General features: G+C 39.1%; 1 protein-coding gene across 4 annotated transcripts in view; it reads right to left on the bottom strand.

Moving 5' to 3' along the window:
- RAD50 (RAD50 double strand break repair protein) overlaps positions 1-25,191 on the bottom strand; it is an 80,049-nt gene that overhangs the window by 25,164 nt on the left and 29,694 nt on the right. For 2 of the 4 annotated variants that reach the window (XM_032769120.2, XM_032769124.2), the window contains exons 1-14: positions 23,749-23,827; positions 20,892-21,074; positions 20,064-20,147; positions 18,792-18,943; positions 17,780-17,965; positions 17,427-17,631; positions 14,019-14,147; positions 12,373-12,538; positions 7,836-8,029; positions 6,196-6,402; positions 5,147-5,329; positions 4,756-4,913; positions 2,356-2,531; positions 1,456-1,693 (exon numbers count right to left, since the gene is read on the bottom strand). In XM_032769120.2, coding sequence (XP_032625011.1) covers positions 1,456-1,693; positions 2,356-2,531; positions 4,756-4,913; positions 5,147-5,329; positions 6,196-6,402; positions 7,836-8,029; positions 12,373-12,538; positions 14,019-14,147; positions 17,427-17,631; positions 17,780-17,965; positions 18,792-18,943; positions 20,064-20,147; positions 20,892-21,020 — 2,207 coding nt within the window. In that variant the 5' untranslated portion in view covers positions 21,021-21,074; positions 23,749-23,827. Of the gene's footprint in view, positions 1-1,455; positions 1,694-2,355; positions 2,532-4,755; positions 4,914-5,146; positions 5,330-6,195; positions 6,403-7,835; positions 8,030-12,372; positions 12,539-14,018; positions 14,148-17,426; positions 17,632-17,779; positions 17,966-18,791; positions 18,944-20,063; positions 20,148-20,891; positions 21,075-23,748; positions 23,828-25,191 lie in introns of those variants that run through there. The other 2 variants (XM_075068123.1, XM_032769123.2) reach the window with 2 other exon arrangements.

The raw sequence follows: 25,191 nt of genomic DNA on the forward strand, positions 1-25,191 counted from the left end.
CAAAATAATGGGTAATTTGTGCTATGATTTAAAATTGGAGCAGATGAAACTATTTTACAGAAATCTTACTGTCACTGAAATCTGCCCATCTGGTCATCTCATTTATCAACCTATGGTAACAGATCCTATTCTTCCAGTCAGTTAAGATCAGTTCAAAGCCAAGAAAACTTATCAAAGCAACGTGCTCATGCTAGTCTCAGATCATACAGAAAACCTCTATACAATACTACCACCTTGTGAAGGAAAAGCATAAAAAGTTTTTATATTGTGTACTTTATTTTCCCCCTCTCTTACACACTATGTCCCATGCAACCCTGAGCTAACCAGACTCTACTAGAAAACAGGCTCCCAAAACTTCTTGAGCCTGGAGACCCTTCATCTCTGCAAAATTCATGTGTTTTCCACCCCAACCCCAAATCTTGTTGGTACTGACATGAATGCTAAACTTTTTTCAATTTTGTTTTGAGGGAGTTGTGGGGAGAGAAGAAAAGGAGAGTCATTCCAAGTGTCTTGTGTGATACATTTTTCCCAGTTTAAAAGATGCAGACAATTTTGAAGCAAGGAGAATTAATCTTTGTAGAGAGATCTGCAGAGATCCTTCTGGGGATTTTTTTTTTAAACATTAACTACTATCTGGTGCCATCTGGTAAATTTCAAAGACAACAATAATTAAACTGCTCCTTAGACAGTTCTAACCTCAAGGGATAAAATTCAATCCGTACAGGGATGGATTAGCAGTATACAGATACAAGGATGGATTCCAAAAAAGGCAGGAAAACAAACACACACACATACACACTTGAACCTCAGAAATATAGAGGAGGTACTGTGGACCCACTAGGAGGTCCCTGCTGATCCCAAGTTCAGAGCTTCTGCTCCAGGTGGTCTGAATTCACACCACCTACTCAGAAACAGAAAGAGATTAATAAAAATAATTGATTTATATCTCCTGTAACAAAATGTTTGTAAAATGGTGAGCTTGTTTCACAGCTTGTTTTTAGCAACATAGCCGCTGCTTCAGCAAACATATTTAACGTGAAGTAGAAAGAAGACATTTTAGTAACAGCATAAATAATTTCACCATTTTAATAATTATAGATATTAGAAGGTGAAAGAAAAAGAAGGATTTTTTTATACTGGACATGACCACTGAAGAAGTAACACTTAACCAATTCCTCTGCCTAGCCCTCAACAGGAATGTGAAAGTCCTGGAATTGTCAAACATATAGTACAGTCTAAACTGAGTAGAGGACAAAGCTCTTAGTTATTGTAGATTGAAATGACAACACTTTCGAGGGTTAGTGTTTTGAGAGTTGAATTATCTACTTCCAAAATATTTTCCTCACATTTATCCTTGTTCTTTGTAACACACAGAAACAATCATCATTTGGAATAATATGATTCCTTTTAAAAGTTTGTAACAAGAAGCGTAGTATACTCTGTGTGGTACTTTACCTTATTGGTTTAAACCCCATCATTTCATCACGCTTCTTTTCTCTTTTTTTAAGCTCAGACTCTGTTGACTTCAGTTTATCTGGAGCAAGACGTAACTTGGACTGCAGATCGCTAATTACATCTTGCAGTTCTGACTCGGTTTGAAAGACCCTCTGACAAACTGGGCAACATGACTGGTTCTCATCTGTCAGTTGTGTAATAAACTGTGAATAAACTGCTGTTGCTCCAGCAAGCATAGCTGTTTTTAAAAGAATAAATTAAAGTTTGTCAATTAAAGTTGTGAATAATCAAATCTGCAACAATAATTTGTTGCTCTATAAAAGGAAACAAATTTGATACCTGTGAAATTAATAGAACAAGGGAATATTTTAGCTTAAATTGCTCTCTCTTAAATAAATCAATTGTGAAAGTGACTGTAATTTTCTTTTAATACTACCAGACTCTTTTGCTAACATTAGACACAACGAGCCACATTTGTGGCCACACTGGAGCTGCTCATTTGCACTGTTTGTATAGCTGGCAGATCCAGGTAGCGGAATATTCTTTCAGCTTTGACATAACCCAGGATCAGGACCTAAATATTTACTATGTCAAAGTAGTTACTAGTAAATTTATAAGAATCAAGCAATAAGGTAGCAAATTCACTGAGGGAATGAAAACATTTTCGTGGCTGTTTACATGCAATATAGAAGTAAAAGAATAAAACTAAGGAAAAATGATTTTAATTCTATTCTTAAATATGGCACCTTCAGGTTGGGCCTTATATCAGGTTTTATATTATCTATTGCTCATCTCACAAGGACCCACTACTCCATATAATAGGCAGTATTACTGTCTTAGGATTTGGAATTTAAGTTTAAAAAGAGCTTTAGAAGAAAGTGAAGAAATACATAAACTTACCTCGCTGCTTTGAAGTTTTTTCAATTTCATCCTGAAGTTTGTATAGATCACTATCAAAATCTTGGCTTCCACAAACATCAAAAAGTTTGTCTTCATAATTGGACAACTGCTCTTCTTTTTTCCTTAGCTCAATACTGATATGATTTTTATTTTGTTCTGCTGAAGCTAGTTCTTTGCTGAAACAGGAATGTGTGAATTCTTATATTAAAGATGGGGACCAAAACAAAGTTTACAAACCATTATAGCCCAGAAACTATTAGGTTAGTTTGAATCTCAAATCCACATTGGACAAATTCCTGCCAGTTTTGGCTGAAAAGCCAATCTATAAGGAATACTTTCAATACTATAAGCATTGGATAATACTTTTTATTTGCTAATTTGAAGAATAGGATAATATGTTGCATTTCAAAAGTCTACTAGCCTGTTTGCCAGAAGCTGGGAATGGGCGACAGGGACGGCTCACTTGATGATTACCTGTTCTATTCATTCCCTCTGGGGCACCTGGCATTGGCCACTGTCAAAAGACAGGATACTGGGCTAGATGGACCTTTGATCTGACCCAGTATGGCTATTCTTATGTTCTTATGCCAAGACATTATTTTTGTTTTCTAGCTTATTTCTGGAATCCATTTCTAAATGATATATCCATGGCCATAACTTCTTAGAAATGAAATCTGAATTTCATTTTTATTGCTGTTTACTCCACTTATATACTAACTAGGGCTGTCAAGCAATTAAGAAAATTAATCACGATTAATTGCATTGTTAAACAATAATAGCATACCATTTATTTAAATATTTTTTATGTTGTCTATACTTTCAAATCATATATTTAAATTACAACACAGAATACAAACTGTACAGTGCTCACTTTATATTTATTTTTTATTACAAGTATTTGCACTGTAAAAAAAAAGAAATAGTACTTTTCAATTCACCTAATACAAGTACTGTAGTGCAATCTCTCTATCATGAAAGTTGAACTTACAAATGTAGAATTATGTACCAAAAATACTGCATTCAAAAATAAAACCATGTACAATTTTCATGCCTGCAAGTCCACTCAATCCCACTTCAACCACTCACTCAGACAACAAGTTTGGTTACTATTTGTAAGAGATAATGCTGCCCACTTCTTGTTTAAAATGTCACCTGAAAGTGAGAACATAATTCTACGTTTGTAAGTTCAGCCTTCATGATAAAAAGACTGCACTACAGTATTTGTATTAGGTGAATTGAAAAATACTACTACTTTTGTTTTTTACAGTGCAAATATTTGTAATAAAAAATAAATATAAAGTGAGCACTGTACACATTGTATTGTGTTGTAACTGAAATCAGCATATTTGAAAATGTAGAAAACATCCAAAATATTTAATAAATTTCAATTGGCATTCTATTGTTTAACAGTACGATTAACCGCGATTAATTTTTTTGAGTTCATCGCATTAGTTAACTGCGATTAATTGACAGCCCTAATACTAATCTGTTTTCTGAAAATATTCTGAGCTGTCTTTTGGCTTAAGTATCCTCGTGAAAGGGGGCTAAGTGACATAAGCAAAAATATATTTGTTAGGCGTTCTAAAATTAGACTGCTTCCTAATAGTTATAAGCAAAGTTCATTACAGAATGGACCTGGTACGTGGATATTTCCAACATAAAAAAAAATCAGACCAATATTATTGAATAAAACATTATTCTACAACCATAAGGGGAAGAAACCCAAATCATCATTCTATTCTTCAAGAAAAGTATATTTCTTGACAGATTATTACATTTAATGTTTCTGAATCTTGCAGTATCATTGAGTCCCAAATCTTGTAACCAGATCCATATTGTCAAGTATCAGAGGGATAGCCGTGTTAGTCTGGATCTGTAAAAGCAGCAAAGAATCCTGTGGGACCTTATAGACTAACAGACGTTTTGGAGCATGAGCTTTCGTGGGTGAATACCCACTTCATCAGATGCATTCACCCACGAAAGCTCATGCTCCAAGACGTCTGTTAGTCTATAAGGTGCCACACGATTCTTTGCTGCTTTTACAGATCCATATTGAGTCTTATGAACTTCAGCTGGATTCTGCACAGATTTAAGGGGTCTGCCAAATATGTATCCCACTGCAGGACTGGGGCCTCAATAATTTTACAAACAGAAATTATGGGCTTGATATAGAGATTTCTGGGTGAGGTTTTTTAGCCTGTGTTATGCAGAAGGTCAGACTAGATTAGCGTACAGTTCCTTCTGACCTTAAATATGCATTAATTTTAAGATGTAACAATAAATCAGACAAGACATAACTGTAGTAAGAGAACAGAAACAATGGATTAAACTCTCCAACTTCAAAATGAACTAACTTCAGAAATTAATTCTGAAGCCAGAATCAAGCAAACGAATACTTACTTAAGCTGGGCAAGCTTGTCTCTTGTCTGGTTAATCTCTCTAGTTTTAGCATGAATCCAATCCTCAAGCTGTTTTTTGTTAGGAAAATATCCCAGCAATGAGGTTAATTCATCAGTATGTCTAGATTTTATTTTTCTGATCTGCTCCTCTTTGTCCACCTTGGGGAACAAAATACTCTTAAAATATACTTTTCTAAATTCACAAACTGTTATTTTGTTCAGTGTACATACAAAGTTAAATCCTTTTTCAAAGGAACAAAGAATTTTTTATGCAATTAATGATGTAAGATTCTGAGAAATAACTGCTCCTCATAAAGCCTCAGTGAAAGATATTAACTTCATGTAAATTTCTTAAGGCAACGATATTAGGAAAATAAAAAGGAATACGCTACTTTGTCTTTCCTAAACATATCCATTTGGGTGATTGTCTTGGTATGCAAGTTTAGCTGTTCCATCTCCTGATCCAATTTCTGAAGAACCTTGTCCAGGTTTGCTCTCTCATTCTGAAGTTTTTGTACTTCCAATTCAAGAGCTTCCACATTGCTGTTCTTCTCAGCCTTATCTAGTTCACGTTCCTAAACAGAAAAATAAAATCAACCAAAGATTTATTTTTAAAATGTGATTTATAATTATGCCAATTAGAGAACAAGACTAATGAAGTCAGACTGATAATGAGACAAGAGGAAGGGAGCACTTTTCATTTCTCAACAGCAAAAACTCTGATGGATAAAGGAATGACAATTACATGATCTGAAAGGACTCCATACAGAAGGATGAAGGCTTTGAAATGGTGCTGTTAACAAGAGATGTAAAACAAAGAAAAGAGGACATGGATGTGAAGACTCCAACAAGGCTGCACAGTCTCCCCAACTGCTCATCTACTACTCTGATGGGTGCTAATATAAGAGAAGAAAAATGAGTTTTCACTCCCCTGTTAAGGTGATAGATGGATAGAACATGGCTTCAATGTGCCTCATCCATATCCTGTTTGCTCTTTGGCATCCACTGAATGATAATCTATACTTAAGAGTTTTCCTTAAGGGAAAGAGTATGTAGAGAAATTCCACGATGCAATAAATTCTTCCGCTACAAGCAAAGTACAAACATTTGGCTAAAAAGGCACAAGTAAGGAGTCAGCAGTTAGACAACTTGCCCTTGAATAGGGATGGCTCGTTATAAGTTTATAACTGTGAAAATCATGGCACCATGCTCACTTCAGTCATGATTTTTCTTGGTCTCTATTACAACAAGTAAAAAATAGTTTACTCTCACAGAATCTGATGTAGATTTCAGGTTTTTTCGGATGGCAGGGATGATCAGGTTTTTTCATTATGTCACTGTTGTCCACATCTGCAATACCTGATGTGACCAAAAGCATCAAGACAACTGAATATGCTTTCTGTGGTGAATTTATTTAAATTATTCAAATATAAAATCTTACAGCCTTGATGAGTTCCTGATCCAGTTCCAGAATCCTGTCTGAAGACTCTTCCAACAAATTCAGTTCATATTTCACATTCTTCAGTTCAACCTGTTTCTTATCTTGAATGTCTGACTTCAGGTCAATGGTTTTTTCCAGTCCAGTTTTCTTATCTCTTATTTCATCTATCTGTTTTTGTTTCATTGTTTCTTTTTCTGCAAATTCTCTCTGAAGAAACCATCCAAAACAGTTACTAAGCAATTATCTACAGCTGAATTATTTTATACAGAGCCCCCCATAGACTTTTTTTTTTTCTATAAGCAGATCACTATGACCATATTGGCACCTGTCTAATGCAACATGCTAAAATATTTTGGAATAATAATAGAGCTGGTTGGAAATTTTCCACCAAAATGTTTTTCTGTTGGAAAATACTGAGTCGTTGAAATCAAATTATTTTGCAGGAAAGTGTTGATTTTGACAAATCTTTTGACAGAAACCAGACGGGTTTCCAACGAAAACTTGCCTGGTTTCTTGCCAGCTCATCTATCCCCTTTCCTAGCTTGTCAGCAGTTCACCTGGCAGAGAGCTTGGGAGCTGGGGATGCCTTAATGCCTGGGCAGCAAGTTTCCTAAGCTGGGCAGCCCAAGAAGACATGTGTTTGGGGAGTCAGCCATCCTAGCAGAAGTCAGGCAGTCCTCTGAACAAACTGAAAAATTCCATTTAGATTCTCCTGATGTGGGATAAAATTTTTTTTTTCCAAAAATTCAACATTTTTCACAGGCAAGGAGGATTTTTCCAGCCAATTCTAGACATTCATGTTAAATAGAATCATTATTATTTGTATTAACATTCTACCTAACATAGGCACCGACTCCGTGGGTGCTCCAGGACTGGGAAAAAATGGTGGGTGTTGAGTACCCACCAACAGCCCCCCATCAGCATCTGTCTCACCCCTCCATCCTCCTGCCCGCTAGCAGGCCCCCCCCCCCCACGATCAGCAGCTCCCCACCCCTCCTTGTGCCTCCCATCTACCGCAATCAGCTGTTTCGCAGCATGCAGGAGGCTGGGGGGAAAGCAGGGCACTGCAGGGATGCGGCGCGCTTGGGGGCGGAAAGAGACAGGGTGGGGTGGAACAGGGCTGGAAGAGGCGGAGCTGTGACACTGATGGAAGGGGTATAGTTGGGGTGGGACCTGGGGCACAGCCAGGGGTTGAGCACCTGCCAACACAACGAAAAGACGGTGGCTGTGCTACCTAGAAGCCCGCGTCATGGGTCAGAACCCCATTGTGCGAGGCACAGTACAAACACAGAACAAAAAGATGGTGCCTTCCCCAGGGAACTTACAATCCAAGTATTAAATGCTTTTTCACTACATTAGAGCTTGTGATAAGTTACACTGTGTGTAATTTAAACAACAATAACAACCCCTGAACAATATAAAGCATCTTCTAATACCAAGCATATTCTAAAAACTGTTGACAACTGTGTGTATAATATTAGAATTGTGAGATAAGGATGCACATAATGGTAGTGTAGGTCCTTTGTGAACATTTGACTAGGAAATAAAGAACATAAGATCTGATGACTCTACTGCTGTGACAGCACATGCATTACGAAAACAGATATGAGAATACATTAAGCAAGGTGACAAAATCTTACCATTAACTGACTGGCAGTTTCCACTTCTCTTTCTTGTCTCTCTTTCACAAGCTTGTGAAAATTGTTAATTTGTCTCTCATTAAAAGGTGTTCGTTCAAAACCATCTAATTCCAACAGTGCTGCTAAAGTCTGGATTAATGAATCCCTGGTTCTGATGTCCTGCTGGTGACGATCTGCTTGTAGCTGAAGACGACCTTCACAAATATGTTTGTATACATACATGCGTGCACACACACACAAAAATAAGGTTTACACATTTAGAAGTGTATACATCAAGAAGTTATTATATTGTTTATATCTGATTATGTTCAATATGCAAATCACTTGGAAGGGATGTTTCTACACAATTTTTTTAAATCACATGCATCAATAACTGAATTTTAGCAGTTTCTAGGAATAGCTGAAGAGACTCTTGAAATGTCTTATTTTTAAGAAATACGTTTAATTTCTTATGTTACTAATGCCACTTTAGATTTTTTAACACAAACAGTTTAGTTTACTTATTACTATTTATGCTGTTTACTTTTGAACTTCTATTAGCGTCGGCAACAAACATAGACTAATTAGGGCAACTTTTATTTTTAGTCAGGTCTGCGGTGCCCACATAGTTTTACACTAAAGGTGTGGTGCTAAACTGATTTCATCAGGGCAACTTTGTGTGTGGACGCTAAAATAATCTAAACATGACTTTTACCAGTTTAGCCTTCATTGATAAATTTACAGAAACAAGCTACAAAATACAACCAGGCTTAAATCAACACAGGTGTGCCCATACAGGGGGTTGCAACAGTTTACCTAAATTGTTTTTTAAACTGATTTATGTTAAACCAATGTAACTTCAGTGTACAGTAACTCCTCACTTAAAGTCGTCCTGGGTTACACTGTTTTGTTGCTGATCAGTTAGGGAACATATCCGTTTAAAACTGTGCAATGCTCCCTTCTAACATCTTTGGCAGCCACTTGCTTTGTCCACTGCTTGCAGGAAGAGCAGCCTGTTGCACTTTGCTGGTGGGGACTTGGAACCAGCGTGGACCGGCAGCTCCCCCATCAGCTCCCCTCTCCTCTAAATTCCCTGTGCAACAGCTACCAGCAGGCTAGCAATTGCAGCTATCCCTCCCCCCACTGCCCTGTGCTGCTCCTGCTCTCTGCCTTTGAGCTGCTCCCTGAGCCTCCTGCTGGCGGGGAGGGGCGGGGCAGGGAGAGGGGGAGAGGAGAAGTGAAGGGCAAGGGCTGTCAGGGTGTCCCCCGTGTCCCCCTCCCCCCTGCTCCTAGACCCCACTTACCCCTTCTTCTCCATACAGAGCAGGGTGGGGACTGGAGGGAGAGAGACAGAGCGAGCCTGGGGCAACAGCTGCTGGTCTCAACTTCCTGATCCACTTAAAAAGACAATGCACTTAAGAGTGGGTCAGCTTACTTAAAGGGGCAGTGTGCATCTCTCTCTCTCCCCGCCCCACAAGGTGTGTGTCTGTCTCTGTCTGTTATGCTGTCTCTCCTCCCTCCTTTGTGTTGTCATGTATGAGAAGCCACATTAACAACGTGTTAACCCTTGAGGGCTCTGCCCAGTACTAGTTCATCATTTAGCACAGGGTTCTCAAACTGGGGGTAGGGACCCCTCAGGAGGTCATAAGGTTATTACATGGGGGGGTCGCAAGCTGTTAGCCTCCACCCCAAACCCTGCTTTGCCTCCAGCATTTATAATGGTGGTAAATATATATAAAAAAAGTATTTTTAATTTATGGGGGGTGGGTCGCACTCAGAGGCTTGCTATGTGAAAGGGGTCACTAGTGAACGTTTGAGAACCACTGACTTAGCAGCAAGGCATTCCCTGGGAAATATCCCACCCTCTTACTTCACCACCTCAGCCAAGCTTCACAATCATCATCAGCTGTGAACAGTATTAAATTGTTTGTTTAAATCATATAGCGTGTGTCTGTGTGTGTGTGTGTGTGTAGTTTTTTGTCTGGTGAAAAAAAAATTCCCTGGAATCTAACCCCCCCATTTACATTAATTCTTATGGGGAAATTGGATTTGCTTAACATCATTTTGCTTAAAGTCGCATTTTTCAGCAACATAACTACAACATTAAGTGAGGAGTTACTGTACAAACAAGTCCTAAGGGGGAGAAAACTGAAAAAAACATCCAAAGAACAAACAAAAAACCCAACTCACTTCTGTTGGAAATTTGTTTTTACTCACTATTGTTTCAAGTAACATATAAGATTTCCAGAACTGACAGACATTAGAGAAAAAAAATCTTATTTTTTTTTCTGTTTTTTACTTTGTATATCTGACAGCACTTTGTCACTTTCCCCCCATGTAGTCAATAGGGCTGAACCTGTCAACTGAGCTCAGTTGGACTATCCTCATTTACTTGTGAGTGTGTTTGGAGGACTGAACCTTTACTCAGTTTCCCCAGTTTGTGTGGGTCTTTTACACAGCAGCAGAGGAGAACGCCTCCCCACCTTTTTCAATTTTTTAAAATAGGAAAATGTGATCACTCTGATCCCAGGAAACTAGGATGGTTATCACATGCTGTATTCAAAACAACATTTAACTTTTTTTTTTTTTTAAAGAAGACTATATTTCAAGTTTGATGTTATTTTTCTAAAATAAATAAAAATACTGACTTTTAAAAAAATAATGAAAACACTTCAATAAACAGTCTTGTAAATTCTTAAAAAAACCCAAAACATTAACATCAAATTTTGTCTCTAAACCAAGGGTTCTCAAACTGGAATTGTGACTCATCAGGGGATCACAAAGTTATAACATGGTGCAGGGGGGTCACGAGCTGGCAGCATCCATCCCCGAGCCCCACTGCGCCTCCAGCATTTATAATAGTGTTAAATGTAAAAAGAGGCTTGCTGCGTGAAAGGGATCACCAACACAAAAGTTTGAGAACCACTGTTCTAAACTACTGACAATGCCCCTTTTAAGGTCTATCGGCATTGCCATTATTCCCACATTTTACCATTTCCCTATTTTAGGCCCCATCTGTAGACTTCAACAAGACCTACATTTGGACTCCATGAAGGCAGAAGAGTATTCTCTAATAAATATTAACAGCAGATCACAGCTTTTACTTGCTTTGCAATGAAACAAGGAATTGGAGTTCTCAGTCTGTATTTTGTACAGATTAAAAAAAAAATCTAAAAGCAAAATTTTTTTTTTTGACCAATTCAACAAAAAGGCATTTATTCTAATGCAGTGATTCTAGTTGGTGGGACAAAAGAATGCAGTGGCAGATCAGCAGGAGATAAGATGCCACCAATACTTAAGATTACTTTTTACTTTTCTAAGTGCCTATTTTGTGGCCTTAATCATTCAGCCAATTCAAATTACATAACTCTGAAAATTGCACTAAAATTGCCAGCTCACATTTACTTTCTTCTCTTTCTAAATCCACATAAAATTCAGAATATAGGTTTTAAAATTGTTTTCAGTAGAAAAGCAATAACCTCCCTCCATACCATGTGTATTAAGTTAATTTGCCCTACTGCGGAATTTTGGTAGTTCTCTGAACCAAGAACACAGGAGCTAATGGGCTAATTACCACAACACCAAGAAGGAATGTCCATCACTTAAAGGTCATGCTCTTACTATCTGAGTAATCCTGTTCCATTTTATAATCCTTCCAAAAATCATTATTACCTATACTATTCCATATTGATATGGTTATAACTGAACTTATGACAACACTTTCTGCTTATAGATATTCTCATAAAACTTGTAATTAATGTAAGTAATAATTAATAAGCTATACAGAACAAGATGCATGGTATTTAGAGAATTTTAAAGAAATCACATGAAATACAACTTGCCTGAAGTATCAGAGGGGTAGCCATGTTAGTCTGGATCTGTAAAAGCAGCAAAGAATCCTGTGGCACCTTATAGACTAACAGACGTTTTGGAGCACGAGCTTTCGTGGGTAAATACCACCCACGAAAGCTCATGCTCCAAAACGTCTGTTAGTCTATAAGGTGCCACAGGATTCTTTGCAACTTGCCTGAAGTCAACCCTTTGGGTACATAAGGTGCACTCACTTCCCTCCCAACAATTTTCTGGGCTAAAATCCATTAACTAAAATTGGTGACAGATCTCAAGTCCTCCAAACTGGAGGACACAGGTTAATGCAACCAGCTCACAGACCAAACATATGCTTTGTAAACTGTTAGACTGACATCTTGGTGACCTAGAACAGAAATGCCAAAAGTGGCTCGTTTTCCGCAAAAAGTCCATAAATGAATGAGTGCACCAATGTCAACATTATTGGTCAAAAGGGCAAGTGTACAATTGAAATCCCATGGAAAAGACTAATGACCTTTTGGTTCTCTCTGACAGTGAAGGTCAAAGTTCAAATATGAGACTTTAACCTCCCTTTGTACAAGCAGCCAACTGAATAAGTATACCACATTTCAAGATTCCATCTGGTTCAAAGATGGAAATTCTGTCACTTATCCTTTTACAAGTGTCTATATTATATTCGATAATCATTTCTGTATTAATTTTTTTTTTAAAAAAAATCAGCCTATTATACCTTGTTCAACAAGCAATTCTGATTTCTCTCTGTTGAATCTCTGACACTCTTTGCTTGCTCTCTCCAGCTCACGTTGACAGCCTGTTAATCTCCTTTCCTTCTCTTTTACAGTTCTCTGATGGTTCTGGTACATATCCCTTAGTTGGTCATCTGTTCCTTGAAAAACCTATACAATCAGAGTATACTGCAGCATTAAAAAGTTAGCTTTTTAAACTGATTTATAAAAAATACTATGCTCATGCTTATAAACTATATAATGCATTTTCCAAAGGTTAAACACAGAATAAAATAAAAAAAGATAAAATATCATCCCATTTTTAATTTTTACCATAAGACCACTCAAACGGCAGTGGTAAAAGGTATTTTGGGTTAGCTTGAATAAACTTCTTTCTGCAGGAGTTAAGCCTCAAGAAATATGTAAAATTATTTGGGTCCAATAAAGGGATTCCCCTTTTTTCTACTGATAAAACATTATGATACATGCTCCTGGACAAATTCTTTCTGGTTGTCAAAATAATTTCATATATTTAGCACAAACATAATGAAAACCACTAACTTTTTAATTGGTTATTCTAAAGGGGAGAGAAAATAAGAAGATTTGTGATGTTAATGAGAAGAGATGTCCTTGTACTTGTAAGTCAAGTTTGGGTTGCTCTGCTGTCCACTGCCAGTTACTGCCATTTACATATGGTCATGACAAGTCATTACTACTCTATAAAATCGCTGACTCCATTGTTCACCACACTGAGCAGTGCATTCTACTCCATAGATCTTGGAGGGAAAGGTAATAACAGTTTTAATCCCCGTCTCCCTACTAAATCGAAAAGAAATACAGCTTCATGACATTGTATCCTACCAGCTATTTGTGATATTTAAACCATTTATTGCAGGGGCCATTTTGTTGATGGTGGCCACTCCTTAATACTCGTGGCTGTCTGGTTGCTCTTCACTGTGAACGCCACAGAATACTGAAAATTCACTTTGTAGTGCCACTGTAAATTGCTCAGAAATGATATATGCAGAATAATATTTATGAATATCAGTATTACTACCTAACTACAACAACCTATTGCATCTTGCATGCTTGAAGACATCAACCAATGCTGGTAACTGATAATAAAACAGTACTGATTAGGAAGGTCAGCCACACTTAACCGCTTAATACTCCTAGCAAACTGTGTATTTTAAAACCATAGCCAACATCTTTCATAGTTTCTTTGCACTTTATTTTACTGAGTTTTTATAAACTTTGCCCCCCATCCAGAAAAACACTTAAGAATGTGAGTAGTCCCACTGAACTGAATGGGACTGTTCATATATTTAAGCATTTTCCTGGATTAAGACTTTACTAGTGGAGGGATTAAAAAAAAATTAATTATGTATTTACTGAAGAATACTCCATTGAGTACACTGAAAACATTCACAACTTTCTGCATTCAGTTTTACAACAATTGTGGCCAAAAAAGTTTGGAAAATAAAACCAACAGAACAAAAAATACAGTGTTCTGGCTATGGGTACACAAGGTTTTTTTTTTTAAAACGTATGGTTCATTCTATAGTAAATATATTATTTATTCTGTAATATATGATTGCTGCTGATTTTTTAGGATGAAGGATGGTGACGCACAGAATTTAAAAAAGCAAACCTTCTCCATCTTCTGTTGCAAATCCTGGTTATCTTTTTCCATCTGCCTTTTCCTGCTGTCCAGAGCTTTAATCTCGTTATCAAGTCTCACCACTTTTGCAAGATTCTGTTCAATTTCTGCAAGACGGTTCTGAAAAGGAAAGAATGCTTAAGAAAATTAGTTTCACTACAGTTTATGGATCTTATAATCAAATTTTCTATTTAAATATATTGCATTTTAAAAATGGGTCATTTCCAGCACCACCAAGTTCATCAGGCATTTTAAACACTAACGCAAGGGTTCTCAAATCTTTTCATACCATGCCCACATATTAATCAAGACACCATCTTGTGGATCACCTCTCCTTCCTGATTAAACAGCATCCCTGCAGCAACCTCAGTAATTACTTAAAAAGAAAAGTAATATTAGCAAATTATTTGAAAACTTATTCTTCAGAGAATTTCCCCCCCCATCGATGATATCCTGAGGGCAGATCATGCAGGTTTCAGACCAAACCTCAGTGCCTGTGATCAAGTGCTGGCACTCACCACCCACACTGGGAACTGCCTGATCTGAAGGCCAAAGACAAGTGCAGCATTCCTAGACCTTACTGTTGCATATGACACGATCTGGTATACAGGCCTATTATACAAACTGTCACTGGTCCCACCGAAGCAGGTTGTAATGGCTGTTGAACTGTTGCTGAGAAGTTGCTAATTTCAAATTATGCTCCTAGAGGTCCCAAAACAATGTTTTATCTTATGGCTCAATTCTAACATCAACACTTTTCAATCTCTTCACTAATGACTTTCCCAATACCACTGCCAAACATTTTATCTATGCCATGACATCTGTCTGATAGTACAGTACCAGGTTTCCAGTCACCTAGAAGTGCTGAATGTTGACACGAAAGAGATAGCCTACTATTGTAAAAGATGGAGATTTAAACCTAATACCAAAAAAACAGTTCCCAGCAGCTACCATCTATACCACCTAAAAGCCAACAAACTGCTCAACAGCCTCCTGAATTGACAAAGGCTGGACCATGACCCAAAGCCTGTATATCTATCTAGCTGTTACACTGGGCTGCACATTAATTTTCAAGGAACACCTTACCAAAACGTTGCTGAAAATGAAGACTACAGACTGATCAGAAAATTAGCTGGTTCTACCTGGGAAGCCAATGCACAAACACTACTCCTGGAGGGACGTAGAATTCATAACTTCCACTGATTTCTTGATTCCCCCACAGAAAAATGGGGAAGTAAAAAAATCTGTGGGGAACACACGCCCCTTCCATGGCAGCCCAGGCGCATCTGCTGGGAGCAGCCAGCAGAAGAGAGCAGATCACTGTGGAGGGGAAGGACGGAGGCTGCGTGTGCGTGCAAGACGTTAAGGGGGTGGGGCTGGGTGCGTCTGCGTGCCAATGAGTGAGAGAAACTCACTCTGTGCCTCTCGCTCACTGCCGCTGCGTCCCGGGCTTGGAGGCGTAGGGCTGTCCCTGAGGCAGAATATAAATGTAACAACTAAGGGCTAGTCTGCTGGCCAGAGAGGCGTAAGTAGTAAGATTACAGCTCAGGATATTTTACTTATCCATTTAAAAAAATATTATTAGCAAAACTGTATGACTTTCATATGTGAAAGTGAGCAATTTAAAGCAACATTCTACTTTACAGAACACCAAAATAAAAGTAATGTAATTTAAATGAAAATTCAGGATTATAATTGGATTGCAAGGTATTGGTTACCAAGTAATTGTAATTTAACTTTCACGTGCTTAGGAAATACTGAACAGTTACTGTGATTTTTTCCTGTATGGTAGTTTAAATAAATTACCAAAATAAGTGAAACTGGTGTAATTATATTGCATTATTTTGACAAATAAAATACGCAGAATTGTACATTTTTTGGTACAGAATTCCCCCAGAAGTAAAAAACACTAAGAAATCCTGGGCTTATCTTGTACTACTCTGTAACAGAGTATTGCTCCCTGTGGTGTGTCTCATCTCACTTCACAACGGACTACAAGACACTCAGTTGAATGACACCATGCATATAACAAGCAACATAAGACAACACTGTCCTCCTAACATCAGGCAACAAGTAGCCTTGCAGAATCTGCTCCCTAAGGTGCAAGACATGCCATATCTACCCCTGTTTAAAGATTTGTTTAATCTACCGAGCCACCATCTCAGCTCCTGGCACCCTGCTTGGACAATTCCCCTAAGGATCCTCCATATCACTTTCAGGTGGCATACTGGGAGTAAGAACAAGCTTCAAACATAGCCAATGACTATCTTATGACACATCCAACAGTCCAGCCATCTGGTTTTGACCTTCTACGCCATCTTTGGATAAAGCTCAATCACTTTAGATGTAGAGTGATCAGATGTGCTGCTAACAACGATAAGTAAGGCTTCTGTAACTCCCTCCTTTGCTTCTGTGGCCAGTTAGAGTATGTAGGCCACATACTTACTGGCTGCACCCATCGGCAAGGGATACTTGGTTCCCTCATGGATTTGCGCAAGGAAATAATGACCATCTCTCAGCTACTGATGGTTAAGGTGTTTAGACAAACACACTTGACTTGACTGTTTATGTAGAATCAACACAATATATAAACAATGTATTTTAACTTATTTTAAAGCTAGCACTCAGTTCTCTGCATACTGTGGTTAAAAGCTTCTGCACTAGGTTAGCCCAGAAAAACATGCACAGTACTATTAATGGAAGAGTTACAGAGACAAGAATTGCCATCATTTATCTATATTGGTTGTAGCTATGGAATGTGTCATGGCATCATGGTAAATAAAGGATCGAGGTATTATTTACTTAGAGACAGGGAGAGGATTTTGTATAGATGCTTTTCTCCCCTTTGTTGACAGTATATTCAACTATTAACATAGTATTAGAGGGGAAGGTACTAGATATGAATATATGCCAACCTGTGAAACTAAACAGGTTGTATAATCAATCTTCCAAAATCAGCTGTTGAATAAATGCTGAAAATTGCATTTTCCCAAAAGTTTTCTAATTAAACCAGACAGCTCAAGAGAGGAAAGATACATGTGGCTTCAAGGTTTGGCTTGAAAATCCCCAATTGGAGGTAAATTAATTTAAATATAAGAAAAAATAAATTGGTCCAAGATGGTGTAAAGATAAGCTCATTTCCACTACATCTTTGAATATAAATTCTACTCATATAATTTCATTATTTGTCATGATGAAAATGGCCTTTAAATTCTGCTCTGAATTTTATCGTTAAATGAAAAAAAAATCCCCGATAATACTACATTAAACTGGAGAGATTTTAATCACACAAAAGTCAGGAAATTCCCATAGTAAGCAAGCTTTACTCTCCCTCTCCTAGTGAATATGTACAGTATTACAATAAAATCTTGAATTACATGATCATACAAACAAAATTACCTTTAGAGGATCAAGTTGATTCTCAATAGATTTTACATTTTCCTTAGAAGCAGCCAGTTGAGCTTCCCTATTACTAAGATGATCTTGAATTTCACGTGCTTTTTCTTTATTCTGTTTTAGATATTTCAGTTCCGTCTGACACTCTTTTACCCGCAAGCTTTGCTTCTGACGTACCTGACGAAGAGTTTCCAACGCTTTAATATACCTTCCAAAAAGAAAACTATGTTTAAATTTCAAATTCTGTTGGCACATACAGCTTTATGAATGAACATTTTTAGTGAGCATTTAAACAATTATAATTAAATGGAAGGAGTACTTTACTGTAATTATATTAGTTATGAAAAGAAATAAACCTTGTCGCTGAGAAGATCTCATCAAATTTTTGTTTCAAGGCCCTTCCCTCACTTAAGGGCCAGTTGGAGTCTTCTTGATGACAGAAAATGACATTGTTAATCACAGATTTGGAAACACCAAGGGCACTGATCATCTCTCGGTCAATTTCTGCACACTTGGAACTGAGACTGACCTTTTCCCCATGCCTGTGTACATAGATTAAGAAAATGCATAACAATAAGATGACTATTGGTTGCTGTACAGTCATGATTTTTTTCTAAAATAAATAATATTCTGTATAATTCCAACATTCTAACTCAACCTGTTTTGATGCTAAGTCACAAATTATTATTTTTACAATGGTAAATGTTTTCTGCCCCTCATTCTTCTCTCGCTCCTCTTCCACTTTTAACTCGGAATATCTCATTTCCAACTAAATGGATTTTGATAACACACTCCTTTGATTTCAAGCCATCTTTCTGTAACTTAATGTCATGTTAGCCATGCATATAGCACCAATTTGCTAACTATGACTGCATAGCCAACAGAGGGAGCAAAAATCATAGCGATCAGTGCAAAACAAATGCTCTTTTTAAAAAAATGTCAGAGATGAGAGTCAAACAGATAGATACTTGGAATGAGTTGCAATGGGACTATTTCCCCACTAAATTACTTTAATTGACTTTTTTAGTGCCAACAGGACATAAAGTGAATGTAGTGCATAAATATAACCTTCAGAACTAAACTACCACTGAGTGACTTAGGTGCTTATGTCCAAGGAAAACCAATGAGACTCCGGTCATTTTGGAGGTTTTACCCATTAAATCTAGGGATTTCTTGTAACATATAAAACAAACAGACAATGCAGTGGTACTACAGGTAACTTTCTGTTAGACTTAATTTAATCTGAAAGAGTAGGTGGAGGTTTGAATGAATAAATTATCCACTTATCTCTCTTTTTACATGAAAAGATACAGACAAAACAAATGGACACTCAAACTAGGAGGCAAGATATAAAAACCTATAACGTACTTTGTTCTGGTAATGATACCTTCAAGAGTTTTAAATTCTGTTTTCTTGCCTTTCTGAGTACAAACCATGGATCGCTGGACAGCTATAAGCTCTCCAGTAACATCACGAAACTGCAATCGAATCTGAGCTCTGACATCTGTTTCATTGGCAACCTTTGGCAAGAAAAAAAAAGATGAAAACTTATTTAACAAAGAAAACTTTTGTTGTCATCCAAACATATGTTCCAAAGCCATAAGTGAAATCTTGGCTCCACTGAAATCAATAGGAGTTTTGCCATTGACTTCAATGGGGCCAGAATCTCACTCAAAATCTTTTTTTGGCCTTGAGGTTATTATCCAGGATTCTTATGCATACTTCGCACTTTGTCTATCCTTATACCCTAAAATGCAAACACTCTCCCACACCCATCTGATAAACAGTTATCAACAGAGGGCTTTCCCTCAAGTAAACAGAACAGAAAAATAACCTCCTCAAAGTCTGACACCAAACATTCATTTTTGTCAATGGGACTACTCATAGTGTGCAAATCATTGTAGGATTCAGGCTAAATCATGCAGAGAGCATGATAACCACATTGTAGGTTAACTCATATGCAACATGTCCATGTTTTATTCCCATAAAATCTTAGTTACTTAGTGTATCAGTAACTGGGAAGGAATAGTACATGTTCAAAACATTTCAGTTAAAATTATCAATTTACCAATACTGGCTATGAAAATATCAAATATCAAACAGCTATTTGACAGACTTTTTGTACCAAAAGACAATATACAAAGTGATCAGGTCACATGTTACTTATTCTTGTATAAGTATTTTCTGGCAACTAAAACTTATAAAACACATAGCCAGAGAATAATGAAACAGATATTCCCACACTGAAACTAATTACAGTTGCTAACATGAATTAGGCATTTTTTTTTTGAAAGATTTAAATAATTTAGCACCTCAGATGTTGTACATAAAGTGAAATTAAAAGGTAAATTAATTTTTCATAAAGTTAAATTAAAAGGTATATTTAACTGCAAAACAATTGAGTTTGTAATGTTTCGATTGTGAGAAAGAAGACAACAAAGAAATTTAAGGTTGACAAGTCATTTCTTGCAATTTCTCCCTCCAACTTCAATCCCTGCTTTTGTATTACATTAAAATAGATGATTTAAATAATTAACTCTTAATGGACTCCCCCCATTTGTGGCACACTCCAGTGATCATTAAATATTTTGTCATATCTGCTACCAGTTAGACATACAAGCTAGCCATCATGACTCCTACCTTTGGATCATGAACAAATGAGTGTCCTTTGGTGCCTGGAGGGAAATCTCCAGTGGAAATATACTTAAGGCATTCAATGATAGTCTACAGAAATGGAAATAAATAGGTATCAGTAATATCAATTTAGAGCAAGTAAAAAGATGGACTAAAGAGGGAAGAGAGTAACAGTCTGTATATACCTGAGAAGCAAGAGAGAGACATAGTGGGATGAAATTAAGATAAGTGTTCTTTTTGAGTATTGGGAAAAGTTTCATGACAATAGCTCTAATTAGCTTGTGGAACAGTCCCCCAAATGGAGATATTCCAATCAATAGTGGATAAAAATTAGATTGGACAAAACACTAGCACATGTATAATATGGCATAATTCTGCATTGGCAAGGAGATTGATTAGATGATCTAATGCAGTGTTTCTCAACCTTTTGGCTACCAGGGACTGACTTGCTGCCTTCCTAAACTGTGTCAGGGAGAGCTCAGGGACTGGCACCAGTCCACAGACTGGTCACTGAGAAACACTAAACAGATCCTTCCCATCCCTTAACTTCTATGGCTCTAATACCTACTGCATGAACAGGTATTTGTAAAACATCTAAGGGTCTGACCTTGCAAGGAACACCATGCAGGCAAAATACTGTGCCTATGCAGAGCTCGTTGCAGAATGCAAGCCTGAAAGTGGAGCCCAAATTATGTAAGTGTCACAAAATGAAAACTGTTTAAGGTTTTATATTTTCATTAATTATAAATTCATGTAAACGATCACCCATGTTTGTACGAGTTTGTAATTATTTATAACGACATGAAGCCTGTTTTCACTGTACAAAAGTCTTACCGTTTTTCCTGCACCATTGGGCCCCACCAAAATGGTTAAAGGACTAAAGAAAGTGATAACTTGTTTGTCTTTGTCCTCTACCCCAAAACTCCTCACTCCAAGGATGCTCATCTTATCAATCTTAGACATTTCTGCAGGATTTTTCTCTTCTTTTCTGAATTCTAAGAATTAATTTTCAAAATCCTACAAAATAAACAGTTACATTTAGTGATGATTTAGGTACCAAACATTATCCCATTTCTCCCAAAAAATCCTGTACTATCAAAAAAAAAGTATGTTGTGTGTAATTTAAGAAAGCAGAGCAAAGATTCTTTGATTATTGTTGAAGGTGTGGATTACAGACATTCCTTTAAATTATTTTGTAATGAAAATTTTATTTTTGGTTTAGATATTTTCTCTTTTACAGTGAAAAGCCAACCAAAATATAGAATGGTACGAAACTTACCACTTTTTACTTATTCCCCATTACAACTAAACAACTAAGGTTAGCCTAAAAATGTCTAACATTTCCTGAATGTTTACTAAAAGAAATATCCTGAATTAACTACAGTAAAAACTATAACCAAATTTAATGAGCTTTTGCTCAAAGGTGTCAGTAAGTAAAAGTTATAGAAATTAATACTTTTTCTTGAAAAATTTCAAAAATTTGGGCACTACAAACACAGTATCAAAACTCAAGCACATATGGACTGGCTTTCACGTTGTTCTACAGTAATCTCCCTCCCCAACCCTCTGCCCAACAATCTAACATTTTAATTCACATAAGGTCCCAGTGCTATGAGATATTTTTGTCTTTTCTAGATTTACAGGCCTACACTTACAATCATGTAGGTTGGCACTGGCAGCCACATGGAGTTCACTGAAATCAGTGGAACTGAAATAGGGTCATCAGCCCATATAGAGCTGTTACAAGATTATGAGGCATAGTATTCAGGGGCAGGAGGTTTCTTACCTATCAATATTTGTCAATATGATTTATTTACAATTTAGGAAAAATAAACACAAGAGTGGATGTCCCCAAGGCATTAGGTGAGGCATGGAGCAATTTGCCCTGTGCATCATTCCCTGACAGTGATCACGGCAGCATGGTATTTTTTGAGAATGAAAGGTTATTTCCCATGACAGGCAATTTACTGCTGCAACAGATGGGGAGTAGAAAAAAAACATTTCTCAGCAATAACAGATCATTGCACCTGATTCCACAGATTATTATTATTCCATTCCAGAGATTATTATCTATACTACAGTAGCTCCTAGAAACCCCAAATAAAATCAAGGCTTCATTGTGCTAGCATAGCAAGAAACAGTTTTTGGTGCAAACAGTTCTCAATCTAGACAAGATAGACCAAATATGAGGTGAAACTGCTGCACAGAAAAGTGAAGTGACTTGCCCAAGATCACAGTACAGTACAGGACAATGGTTGAGTCACACACAGGACACAGGTTTCCTGAATCCCAGTTCAGTGCCCTATCCACGAAACGGTAGGCAACCTATCGCACATGCGCTGAAGGTGGCACACGAGCTGATTTTCAGTGGCACTCACACTGCCCAGGTCCTGGCCACCGGTCCGGGGGGGCTCTGTATTTTAATTTAATTTTAAATGAAGCTTCTTAAACATTTTGAAACCTTATTTACTTTACATACAATAGTTTAGTTTTATATTATAGACTTATAAAAGGTTAAAATGTATTACTGGCATGCAAAACCTTAAATTAGAGTGAATAAATGAAGACTGGACACACCATTTCTGAAAGGTTGCCCGACCCCTGCAAACATTCTAGTACGTTACTCTGGTGGGAGTCGGTACAGGAAATTTCCTGGAGAGAGCAGGACACCAAAATAGTAGTGAGCTAGGGAAATTTCCCTAAAATGGCACATTTCCATGGTGGGGGTGGAAATTTTCCACGCATAGCAGATTAGGACACTGGCAGTGGGTGCAGGCTAGTTTGTCAAAATGGAAGATTAGCAGGGTGGGAGAGGGCATTAGGCATTTTCTAGAGAGCAGGTTATCAGGGTAAGCGGGAGTACAATGCATTTCCCAGACATGGCAGATTATCACGATAGGAGTTGGTATGTGGTATTTGCCACTGATGGCGAGTTGGGGAGGAGTGGGCACAGAGAATTTTCCAGGAATGGCAGGTTAGTGGGTGGGTAATTTCCAGGGATGCCAAGTTACTAAGGTGGGGGTGGGCAGGGGGCATCTTCTAGGGATGGTGTGTAGAGAGCATAGTGGTGGGCACTGGACTTTTTCCAAGGATGGTGGGTTGGGTGCATGGGCACAGGGCATTTTTGGAGATGGCAGATTCAGGGGTGGGCATGGGGCATTTCTGGGGGTGGCAGGTTGGGAGGTGGGCATGGGGCATTTCTGGGGTGGCAGGGCAGGGGGTGGGCATGGGGCATTTCTGGGGGTGGCAGGTGGGTACGCAGCATTTCCAGAGATGGTGGAGTCTGGGGTTGGGGTGGGCACGGGGCATTTGGAGGGGCGGCGGGAGGGCATGAGGCATTCCCGGGGGGTGGCAGGTTGGGGGGTGTGTGGACCCGGGACATTTCCGGGAGGGGGTTGTTCTAGGGGATGGGCCCGGGGCATTTCCGGGAAGGGGGCTGGTTCCAGGGGGTGCGCTCGGGAGCTCCGGGTGTGGCGGTGACGGGCGCTCGGACTCGAGCGCACCTTTCCGGACACATCATACCCCAGCCCGGCGCCCAGTTAGCGCCTGGGCCAGGGCAGGGAGCGGCTGCGCAGCGCTCCTCTTCACTTGCCTTTCCCAGAGCTCCCCATTCCCGCAGGAAACAGCCCCAGCCCGCGCAGGCCATGGCGCCCCCAGCAGAGACCCCCACACGGCCCGCGCCCCAGGTCACCTCACAACAGGCCGCAGCGCCGCTCACGCTGGTAGTTGCCCGGCCTCCAGCGCGAGCGAGCGAGCTCGCCCCGCCCAGTTCAAGTAGGGAGCGCACCCGCCTGAGCTGCTTGTGCCGGGGCAGAGCACGCGGCGTCTCTTGAGGTCTGTGCGGGCCGTGCGCCCGGCAGCGGCCAGGCGGGCGCGCTGCCTAGTTACCCAGGCACCAATGGTTCGCACCCCGATCTCAGACATCGTCCTGCTAGCGACCCACACACTTACATCAGCCCACCTCACACACCCCGCATCTTTCTCATGCCCATATCAACCCCCCATACTCACCTCACACACCTCACATCTTCCTCATGCCCATATCAACCGCCCCATACCCACCTCACACACCCCGCATCTTCCTCATGCCCATATCAACCCCCCACTGTACCCACCTCACACACCCCGCATCTTCCTATGCCCATATCAACCCCCCCATACCCACCTCACACACCCCGCATCTTTCTCATGCCCATATCAACCCCCCCATACCCACCTCACACACCCCGCATCTTTCTCATGCCCATATCAACCCCCCATACCCACCTCACACACCCCGCATCTTCCTCATGCCCATATCAACCCCCCATACCCACCTCACACACCCCACATCTTCCTCATGCCCATATCAACCCCCCACTGTACCCACCTCAGATTCCCATCATCCCCATGCCCATATCAAACCCTAGTATACCCATATCAAACCCCCTCGCCCCACTGACCCCACATTTATATCAGTCCCACCCACTTCAGACCCCCACTATATCACGTTATACCCCATGCTTGCATCAACCACTCATACCCACCTCAGAACCCCATCTTTCCCATGCCCATATCAAACCCCAGTAAACCCATCTCAGATCCCCTCATATCAGCCTTCCCAGGATACCCTCTTCAGACCCCCATCTGCCCCATTCCTATATCAGTGTCCCTATCTACCTCAGCCTCCTAGTTCCCCTCGTAACTACCTCATTCTCCCCCACCCACCACCGATGATCTTCAGGGAACAATACAAGATACAGCAATATGTCAACCTTTCTCATTAAACATTCCCTCTGCCCCCTGCCTCCCCCATGTTCTTTTTTCTAAATGAATTGTTGTTGGGAAATTTTTGTTGTTTTCTGAATTGTCCATTTGTTCAGTCAGTCCCCATCTCCCTTCTCTTCCTTTTTCCTTCACTCCCTTCTTTCCCTCTTTTTTCCCTTTTCCCAAGTCACCATTGGAAATGGGGGGTCGAAGGGAAGAAAAGAAAGGGGAGATGAAAGAACAACAGAAAAAAAATCATGAGAAATTGTGAAAAATATTTTTTCCTCACAAAAACTACAATTTCTTAACCAGCTTTCCACAGCAGTTTGGTCACCTGACTGTGGGCCATCCTTGGGTTATTGATAGGGGCTGACTGGGCTGCCGGTGC

Source organism: Chelonoidis abingdonii, chromosome 7, assembly GCF_003597395.2.
Source record: "Chelonoidis abingdonii isolate Lonesome George chromosome 7, CheloAbing_2.0, whole genome shotgun sequence".
In the NCBI taxonomy this organism is placed as follows: domain Eukaryota; kingdom Metazoa; phylum Chordata; order Testudines; family Testudinidae; genus Chelonoidis; species Chelonoidis abingdonii.